This window comes from Genypterus blacodes, unplaced genomic scaffold, assembly GCF_046128005.1.
Source record: "Genypterus blacodes isolate CSIRO-AG114 ecotype Tasmania unplaced genomic scaffold, CSIRO-AGI_Gbla_v1 ptg000133l_1, whole genome shotgun sequence".
In the NCBI taxonomy this organism is placed as follows: Eukaryota; Metazoa; Chordata; class Actinopteri; order Ophidiiformes; family Ophidiidae; genus Genypterus; species Genypterus blacodes.
Window position 1 is genome coordinate 8689787 of NW_027466935.1, and position 10984 is coordinate 8700770.

The window sequence follows — 10984 nt, forward strand, 5'->3', positions numbered from 1 at the left end:
CCCTGTCAGAGAAAAAGAGAGGCTCGTCAGCTGTATGTATGGGCGCGAGTGTGTGTGTGTGTGTGTTTGTGTGTATGTGTGTGTGTGAATGTTTAGCATGTTCGACACACTTGCCTGATCTTCACCTTCGTTCTCAGCGATTCTAAATTTAAAAAACGAGCATCGCAGCAAGAGCAGAGTGAAGGATCTTTCCCAATCAGGCAGCGGGTCACTTTGTTTGGAATTTGGAACTAAATGAATTTAGCTGTGTGACATTGGTGCAGGGACACAACACGGCCAAGATACGAGCCGACACGCGTGGGTCAGGGACATCAGGGGCTCTTATTTACATAGGAGTCATGCATACAGTATATAGAGTCCATATAAACTTTATACTGGTGCTCACATACATGGAAACATTGCTTTTCAAAATTTCTGTTGACCTGGAGATTTGAAAGGTATTTCTTTTTCATTTGGAGATGCAAGCAAAGGCTTTTACTAAATTCATATGTATGGATAACATTGTTCATCGTCTCAGTGCTCTTTTGGCAGCCAACTGTTAAGTGCTCAGATGTTAGAATGCTACATTTTAAAAACTGAGCATGTTTGCCACTGAAACGATTAATAAATGGATGCTTTTATGTGACGCAAGACGTCGCCTGAGTGGATTAAAGATAGAAGATATTGGCTGGTGAACGGAAGGAAATCTAGAAGCATTTACAAGGTACTAGTACCGATGGGTGAGTGGTCAAGGTTAAGGTCACAGCCAGACTGTATGATCACAGCTTGAGGTTCCGTATCTTGATTTCCATCTTTCTGAAATGAAAATTCTCCCAGGAAAGTTTGCTGCTATGCTGTGTAAAGCTCCGCCTGGCGTCTGAGTCAGTCAGACTGATGGTTACAGCAAATATGCACTATAACATGAATAAGCTAAGATCAGGCTTCATCTGGACTCCGGTCCAATAATCTGGCGAGGCTGTAAACTCCTCACAGAGTGTGTTTGTGTGTATTTGGGGGCTGATTTATACCGACGTCTCCACTTTATTGCACCATAACTTCTGCTGTTTCACCTAATTAAAAGGTGATGGATTGAAACTTTTGCTGAGGATCTACTGAGAGTTTGATGGAGCGGTGGAGGAATCTTTATCTTGATACAGCTGAGTTGTTGCGCGTCGCTGGCCGGGTTGTTTAAGACGACACTGATTAATGCGCCTCTGCCAAACTAAGTTTCAAAAGAAGCCAGAAATCCAACAATAGCATCCACAAGTCATCATCTGAGCCGTTCTTCACCATTGAGCAGAGGTGAAAGTCTGATAGCTTAAATGGGTGCAGCAGACGTACACAGCGTCACATCACGTCTCGGGATTCAGATCATTTCCACTAAAAACATTACAGCCTCGCTCACCACAGTGCGTGTGGGGCTCAGAATCCTCACAGGTGTTCTCGATCGATCTCGGCTGGATTAAACTATGTGTGTGTGTGTGACGGCAGTGTCTCTGTGAACACCTTTGGTCCGCTCGTTCTCGGTGAGATGACGTTTTGGGCTTTTGCCGGCCGCGTTCCCTGTGAAAAATGTGGGACAAATGTATTTCTGCTTGTGCGTCCACAGGGGATTATCTACGAGAAAAGACTCCAGCCTGATCCACACACACACACACACACACACACACACCGGGAGAGAGAGAGAGAGAGCTACTGATGCATTGCAGATAAACTGCAGATCCTGGTGTGACCCCTCCCTTCCTCCCTCCCTCCCCCCCACCTCCTCCACTCTTGTTGCTCTTGCCCTCCCACTTTATGTGACATCATCGCTGCCTCGGGACCTCCCACTAACATCACCCCATGCAGCGATCTATGGGCCGTCACTCCCTGCTTCTACCTCACCGTCCCATCCTTTTAACCTCTCGCCCGTCCATCCTCACAGTCTGTAGCTGTACGTTGTGATGTTTTGATTAAAAAAAAGATAAGCATCCATACCTCTGCCGAGGCTGAGAGGTTCTTCTGCTATGTCTCACTGTGATGACATTTAACAGGTTATTGATAATTGATTAATTTGTGACAATTGACCGCCCAAAAATGGTATTATTCTGAAAACATGCACATTATTTTTTACTTGCAACACAATAAAATACATGCTACACAAAGTAGAAGTTGAAGAACTCACATTGTTTGACCTCGACCATGAGCTACTTTTGATACTTTTCCTTGGGTGACACCATCAGGAGTGGATAAGATCTTATCCCGAGTGTGTGTTAACACTTCAACGCTTTGTTTTCCAGCTTTACAAGCACAATTCATCATAATGAAGCCTCTTTTCACCTGATTACACCCGAAGGCAAAGTGGGACTTTAGTGGTGCAAACCCAGGAGCAGACTAATTGGAGATGTAATTCCAGCTCCAAGAACTCACTCTGCACTGCAGTTTACACCAAACTGGGTTGTGTTAGAATGAGGACGTTCTTCAAATGATTCAACAAGAGAAGAGGAACAGAGAGAAAAAGGGAAATGAGTTCCTAACGTGCCAGAATTCCTCAAGGTATTCATCCTTCACTGAGGGATTACAGACTCAGCTTTAAGTGATTTACTACATAGTGACTCCAAACCCCAGAATATAGATGTGCCAGGCCTAAAATATGAGCCTTACAAAATGCATGAAACTTCCTTATTAAAAAGTTTCACTAAGTATTTACTGATAGGAAAGTTTTTTAATTTTGTGCTTCCACAACGTACACAAGCTGACAGCTCCTCTCCCTCCAGATCCAATGGTGCACCAGGACACTGTTTGGCTTTGCACCAATGGCGTTTAGGAACAAAGCCGTGTGAAGGACAACGCAGTGCCACTTTGCCCCGCCTCAACTCAGGCTAAACGATGCCAGATGTAGCAGATGGACGGCAGTGTTGCAGAGGACGGAAAAGCAATAATGCTATCACAACGAACCACAGAAGACAACGGTTAGGTTGATTAGGAGAGGCGGGGAGCCAGACAGTGGGAGGACGGAGGGAGGAAGACGCCGAGGAGGTAGACAGAGGGAGGGAGGGAAGGAGGGAGGGAGGGAAGGGACGAGGGGAGGGGGAAGAGAGGAGCGAATGATAGATGAGGGCAGATGGAAAGGTGGACATGGTAACGAAGATAGCAAGCAGAAGAGGGAGAGGTTGATAATGGGAGGAAGAAGAGGAGAGGAGCGACGGTGAAGGCGAAGGAGACAATGTTCCAGCTGGTGTCCTGGGCAGTTTAGTATTTATGGCTGTGTGTGTGTCAGCCTGTCTGGCCACCTGCATGAAGCCAAAACTGTCCACACACACTATAAAATGTCAACAAGCTGGCTAACACTCTCACTCAGAGACAGGAGCCATGTTGGGGGCACACACACACACACACAAACACACACACACACACTTCTTCCCAACATACTGTAAATCTCCCATTATTCTGTCAACAAAAATGTTTTCTCTTCACTGGTTGATGACCTTCACTTTTCCTGGTCATGAATAAAGGATGAGCCGATGCATCACTGCTAGGCAAGTTGTGTGACTAATTAGGGGAAGTAATACTATTCAAACTGGATCGATAAATCAATCTTATCTGCTCTCCGGCACATGTCCGTGCTTCACCCTATTAATCCTGCTATTTCCATACATCCTAAGGGAACTTCCTTTATATTTCTAGTAACCAGTGTATCAGCTGAATGTGAGGTCAAACTGTCCTTGGATCGTGTGTGTGTGTGTGTGTGTGTGTGTGTGTGTGTGTGTGTGTGTGTGTGTGTGTGTGTGTGTGTGTGTGTGTGTGTGTGTGTGTGTGTGTGTGTGTGTGTGTGTGTGTGTGTGTGTGTGTGTGTGTGTGTGTGTGTGTGTGTGTGTGTGTGTGTGTGTCAGCGTCCATATGTCTCCCACCTCTATCCTGTACAGATACCACCTGCCAACTGGGAACGTCTTCTGCTGTTTAATGTATATTCCAATTCTGTGGACGAGGCTCTGCGGGTTTGTGAAGTCGTTACTGGGACATACTGGGATGGGATGGGCTTGGCTGCCCCCCCCCCCTCTCCTCTCTCTCCCTCTCTCTTCTCCCTTTCCCTCTCTCTTACTGAGCCTGTTTCTGCTGCAGTGCCTTTTGAAAACACTCCAAGCCTTCTGCACTGCGCCGGTCCCAGAACTGATGTTGAATGACTACCTAGTTTTCGCCCCGACCCACGCATACATCACACACACTGCCGCCGCCGCCCACGTAGGGCGATCAAAAGCACCTTCAAGTAAAGCAGCGAGCGAGCGGGCGAGCGCCCTTGTGTACCAGCAGGGAAATGAACATGTCTAAAATCCCGTACAGCCGGCAGCAGAGCTTCTCACTGGAGCAGTGTGGTCAAGGACGACAGGAAGCGAGGAAGCTGTGGGTGTGGCTGCTGCACACGGGCAGAACTGATTTACATTTGGATTATAGTTTACAATAGGCAGAGCTACACACACACAGATATAGGAGGAGAAAGTCATTGTGACAGTCTCCTTCTCCTCTCTGTCTGGCTACATCTCTCTCTTTCTGCCTCCGTCTCTGTGGCAATCTAAAATTGGCCTGGCTGGATACATTAGCCCTGCTCGACTAACGATTGCAGTGGAACAACAATGAGGGACACAATACAATACAGACGCGCCATCGATAACAAAACCCAGCGCTGGAATGTAGAATAACTCCTCTTATCTGTTGGCAAACCAGGGTGATAACAGCTGCACACTAAAGATGAAGAAAGACGACCCAACAGGCACAATTAATAACGGACAAAATTAGTTTCTTTATCTGCTTTTCCCATGTCTGGATCTGTGGACGTGTGTGATGGTGATCTTGGCAGCTTTAAGTAATGCCTGCAATAAGGAACAGACCCTCAGAAAAACGCCGAGGCAGCCGTTTCGCCTACATTCCCTTAAAGAACCTCTAATCGTTCCACACTGACCCATGTGACCTGAGATTACTGCGAAGCATCAAGGCTGATAGAAGGTCAATAAGCTGTCAGCAGCCTCCCAGACAGACGGACAAACAGGCAGACAGACGGGCACACACATTGACGTTAACTCATAACTCTTCAGGGGAAACAAGTTAGCACACGGTTGGATGGACCACAAATCCCACTTGGTTGTGTTGTCAATGTGGGGAAAAATAAAGAAGCACCAGAGATACTAGAACTTAAAGAAAATGCGTGTGTTGTACAAACCGTAAGGAGCACACCTACACATTCATACATAATTGATCCCTTTTGTGACATGAATAGGTTAATGTTGGCATTTAATAGATTGATTGATAGATTGAAGTGAGGAATGAAACGGAAGAATTTCAACAAGCTTTTAAACCCTTTCTCAAATAAAATGACTCACTGTGAGGAATCAAGAAGACTCGTGGCCTCAAATGTCATTTTTGCATCTTTGTCAATGAGGAGAAACATAGTATGAACTTTCTTTGTGGCATTTGGGTCAAATATGGATCATTATGTTCACGTAGGGTTATCTTTAATTGTTAATTTTATGGGTTTAATTATTGATAAAGTCAGTTCATACATTAAGGACATCAGCTACCCACTTTAAAGCTCTTGATCTTTCCATGCAGGCAGACGGATCCTGGTCACAAAATGTATGGAAATGAACTTGGTGTGTTCCACAACAATACAGATTAAACACATTGTGTAACTTTGTGCTGCAGGCTATTTTGAGCTGGTTTTACATTGAGGAATACATAATGGTTATCATGCTCTGAAAGTGCCAATGCTTCATTAAGGGGAAACTCTAAAAAACAAGAAAGAAGAACAAACAAGCATTTAGTTTGAAGTGTGATTAAAGTAAAAATGTGAAACGCCAACTTTTTCATTTTGCACACACACACACACACACACACACACACACACTTTATCCTTCCTCCATATAAGTTGATATCATAAATTGTGCAGAATCTGCGTTCATTTTACCGCAGAGCTCAAAGACTCCAGAGCCAAAAGAGTCGTCAGGGTTTTTTGTACTGATGGAAATGAAACAGAGGAGGAGAAAGATGAAGCTAGAGATGATCTGAGTGATTTACAGTCTTATTGACGTCAAAACACCACAACATCGGTGAAGTCTGCGTGTATGTATGTGTGCGTGTTGTGTGTTTGTACATAGGAGCCTCTGCGCACACCGTTATTCCTGCAGCGATCAGTGAAATGAAACGGGAGAATATTATTCTGACGTTCATTCCTGATGTGTGTCAAAGCTGCATGATAAGAGTTCAAACAGGAGCACATATAGATCCTTTACATACGCTGAATCTGTTTATTTATTCATTCGCTCAAACGTGGAGCTCCTCCAGCCCACGTGGTTGGGAGTGAACGGGAGTCGGGACCACTGGCAGGCCGCCCTCTCTCCCTCCTCCCTCCCTCTCTCTCTCCCTCCTCCCCTCTATCAATGGACCAACACCCCGCCTCCGTTAGCGGATCCAGCCTCAGATATATAAGGGGCACACTGTGGGCTTTTTAGTTGCTGTGTGAGCCATACACCCCCATATAACACACACTCACATCCACATCTGCACTCACTCACACACTCCTCCACCTGCCGTGTTGTACCGTGTCCCCCCCGCTCATCTTGCCCTCGCTCATCGCCAGTAGTCTGGCCGGATGAGTTACCCGGCTGACGCGTTAGGGAGCCCGTTCAGGAGAAACATGGACCCCAGGACGACCAGCTACAGCTACGGCCGCTCCAGCGGCACCCCGTCCAGCGGCTTCCGATCTCAGTCCTGGTCCAGGGCGAGTCCCGGTTCCACCATGACTCAGTCCTACAAGAGGAGCGTGAACATGCCCGTCTCCAGAGCCTACGGATCCACGGTGCTCAGCACCGCCGACAGCGTTGATTATAATCAAACCTCCATCCTGAACGGAGACTACAAGAGATCTAACGAGAAGGAGCAACTTCAGGGGCTCAACGACCGCTTTGCCGGGTACATCGATAAGGTTCACTACCTGGAGCAGCAGAACAAGCAGATCGAGGCTGAGATCCAGGCACTGCGGCAGAAGCAGGTTTCTAAGTCCCAGCTGGGTGATCTGTACGACCAGGAGCTGCAGGAGCTGCGATCCATGCTGGAGCAGATCAACCACGACAAGGTCCAGATTCAGCTCGACACTGACCACGTCGAGGAGGACATCCAGCGGCTGAGGGACCGCTTTGATGAAGAAGCCCGCATCCGAGAGGAGACCGAGGCCATCATCCGCGTCCTGAAGAAGGACATGAACGACTCGGAGTTGGTTAAGTCCGAGTTGGAGAAGAAAGTTCAGTCACTGCAGGATGAGATCGCCTTCATCCGCAACAATCACGAGGAGGAGGTGAACGACCTCATCGCCCAGATCGAGGAGTCTCAGGTGACGGTAGAGAGGAAAGACTTCCAGAAGACGGACATCACCGACGCTCTGCGGGAGATCCGCTGCGAGCTGGAGGGTCACTCCAACCAGAACCTGCAGCAGGTGGAGAACTGGTTCATGTGCCGCTACGCCAAGCTCACCGAGGCTGCGGAGCAGAACAAGGACGCCATCAAGTCTGCCCGCGATGAGATATCAGACTACCGCCGCCAGCTGCAGTCCAAGACGGTGGAGCTGGAGTCCGTCCGCGGGACAAGAGAGTCGCTGGAGAGGCAACTGAACGACATCGAGGACCGCCACAACAGCGACCTGAGCAGCCTGCAGGTAAGGGAGAATCACTACCATTCCCTCTGAGTGCTTTAAATTCTTATGCATGATTCTTGTTTGATGTTTCGTATTTTGCAAGTGACATAAAATAACTCGGGCTTGTGTTGATAAAAGTAAAATAATAATAATAAATACTGATATTACACATGATTACTAATAGTACAAGAATATCTTACTTAAATATGTTCATGTCTTTATGACGCACTTATCATTTTATTTAGATACTTTCTGAAATATCAAACTTGCATATTGACCATAACAATATTCTTCTGCCTGTGGACATTTTCAGTTATTTCAGACATTGTCATCATTGCGCTCTTAAGCAGCTTCATACTGGAAGATATTTTTTTACAAGCAGAGTCATGAACGCCTGGATATGGTAAATGGGGGACACTGCAGCAGATTCTCTCTCTCTCTCTACCCCCCCTCCCCCTCTCCTTCCCCTCCCTCTGTTTGTCTGTGTGTCTGAGTTGCTGAGTCATGAGTGCCTCATTCGCTCTGGGTCCTTACATCACACCAGCTTCAGGTGGGGGCGGGGCTGGCGAGGGGGAGGGAGGGGTGTGTGTGTGGGGGCCAGGCTCTATTGCAACAGTCTGAGGGCTGCCCTTGAAACAGCAGCATCACCATGGCTGAAATACTGTATTGCGTCAGAATATATTACAGAAACAGCCTCTGGTGCACAGAGTTTACATTACATAATACGAGCAGATGAACCTGAATTGTGTTTTATTCATAAACAAATGGAATTCCCTGCAGTGAAAGTTAACTTATATATCGAATAGCAAAATATTCTGTACATGCAATCAACAATGTGTTCACTTGTTTATGTAGGAAACCATTCACCAGCTGGATAATGAGCTCAAGAGCACTAAATGGGAGATGGCACGTCACCTGCGTGAGTACCAGGACCTGCTCAATGTCAAGATGGCCTTGGACATTGAAATTGCTGCATACAGGTACGGTGCAGCTGGGGATGATGCCTCACTGCACAGGGCTTTATCACAAAAGTAAGCGTGTTGTCTCTTCTTTCAGGATGTGGAGTTTAAATGCATATTGTGTACATTTCTGCCCTGCCAGGAAACTGCTGGAAGGGGAAGAGACCCACTTCAGCACTTACCCTTATCGCCAGTCAGTCACCTCCACCAAGATCTCTAAGCCCAGAGAAGCTCCCAAGCTTAAGGTGCAGCACAAGTTTGTGGAGGAGATCATTGAGGAGACTAGGGTGGAGGACGAGAAGGCTGACATGGATGAGGCCCTGGCAGAGATAGCACAGGAGCTGTCTGCCAAACTGGGAGGCGCAGTAGACGAGGGAGAGGATGAGGAAGAGGAGGGAGAGGATGGAGAAGACGCAGAAGAGGGAGAAGAAGGCGGAGAGGGCGAAGAAGCAGAGGGTGAGGCAGAAGAGGAAGAGGCAGAGGGTGAAGAGGAGATCATCTCTGCCACTGATGCCAAAGTCAGCGCTAGCGCACCCACAAAGGAGGAAGATGAGGATGAGGAAAAGGAGGGAGATGACGACGAAGAGGGAGAGGGTGAAGTTGGTGAGGAGGGAGAAAAAGAAGAAGGTGAAGGAGAGGATGAGGGAGAGAAGGGGGGTGATGCTGAGGCAGGTGACGAAGAAGAAGCAGAAGAAGAGGTAGCAGAGGAAGAGGTAGTTGAGGAAACAGTATTGTGCACCAAAGCTGAAGAGTCTAAAGCCTCTCCTGACAAAGAGACGGCAGAGGACAAAGAGGGCAGTGGTGGAGAAGAGAAAGCAGCAGAGGAAGGAGGTGATGAACAGGAGGGTGGCGATAAGGATGAAGATGCAGGCAGTGACAAAGCATCTAAAAGTGGAGATGAGAAAGAGGAAGACGAGGCCAAAGATGAGCCGGAGGTTAAAGAGGAGATTGTAGCCAAAACTGAGGCTCCCAAAACCGAAGCACCAAAGAGTGAAGCTGCAAAGCCTGAAGCAAAGGAGGAAGAGTCCAAACCTGAATCACCCAAATCCCCAAAGCCCACATCCCTGAAACCTGAGTCACCCAAACCAGAGTCTCCTAAATCTGAATCTCCCAAGCCTGCATCCCCCAAGTCTGAGTCCCCTAAGGCAGGTTCACCAAAGTCTGAATCACCAAGACCTAGCTCCCCAAAAGCTGAGTCCCCCAAGGCAGGTTCACCAAAGTCTGAATCACCGAAACTTGGCTCCCCCAAGACTGAGTCCCCCAAGGCAGGTTCACCAAAGTCTGAATCACCGAAACTTGGCTCCCCCAAGACTGAGTCCCCTAAGGTAGGTTCACCAAAGTCTGAATCACCAAAACTTGGCTCCCCGAAAGCTGAGTCCCCTAAGGCAGGTTCACCAAAGTCTGAATCTCCCAAGCCTGCATCCCCCAAGTCTGAGTCCCCTAAGGTAGGTTCTCCAAAGTCTGAATCCCCAAGACCTAGCTCCCCAAAAGCAGAGTCCCCTAAAGCAGGATCACCGAAGTCTGAATCCCCAAGACCTAGCTCCCCAAAAGCAGAGTCCCCCAAGGCAGGTTCCCCAAAGTCTGAATCTCCCAAGCCTGCATCCCCCAAGTCTGAATCCCCTAAGGTAGGTTCACCAAAGTCTGAATCCCCAAGACCTAGTTCCCCAAAAGCCGAGTCCCCCAAGTCAGAAACCCCAAAACCTGAGTCCCCAAAACCTGAGGTGACCAAGGCAGAGGCTCCCAAGGCTGCTGAAGAGCAACCAGAGAAGAAGAGCCCTCCAGCTGAAGAGGAGAAGGTAGAAAAGAAGGACACTGCCATGAACGGGGACATGGAGAAGACAGACGACAAGACAGATGACAAGACAGACGACAAGGAGGATGGCGTGATCACCAATGGCGTAGACGACAGCCCCGTCAAGGAAGATGGCAGCCAGAAAGTTGTGATCACCAAGACTGTGGAGACAATCACCACCGGAGAGGACGGCTCCAAGCACGTCACCAAGTCTGTGACTGTGACCGAGACAGTGAACGAGGTGGAGGAGGTCATGCAGGAGACGCTGGTGTCCACCAAGAAGACGGAGAAGCACTCCAGCCAGTCCGTCAAGCAGGTGACCGAGGCCGAATGAGCAGCAACCCCCCCCCACCACCCCCCTCCCCCCTGGAGAACGAGCGAGCGGAGCAGAGAGAAGAAGGGGGGAGGATCCAAGGACGAGCAACCAAGCCAGAACTAACATAACAAAGAAATCATACAGCTAGAGCGATGTAACACAGATAACAACTCTCAAACATACAAAAACAAAGCATAGAAAGAAGCCAAAACAATGCTAAAAACTTCAACCAATGCATGACGAGTGAAAGCTTTAAAAATGGGCTTCATGCTGCAGAC

General features: G+C 48.1%; 1 protein-coding gene across 1 annotated transcript; it reads left to right on the plus strand.

The window, feature by feature from the left end:
• Positions 1-6601: 6601 nt before the first annotated feature.
• nefma (neurofilament medium chain a) lies at positions 6602-10724 on the plus strand. Its single transcript, XM_076164196.1, has 4 exons — positions 6602-7660; positions 8495-8619; positions 8741-9853; positions 10259-10724. The coding sequence occupies exons 1-4, from the start codon at positions 6602-6604 to the stop codon at positions 10722-10724; spliced, it is 2763 nt and encodes a 920-aa protein (XP_076020311.1).
• Positions 10725-10984: the final 260 nt, after the last annotated feature.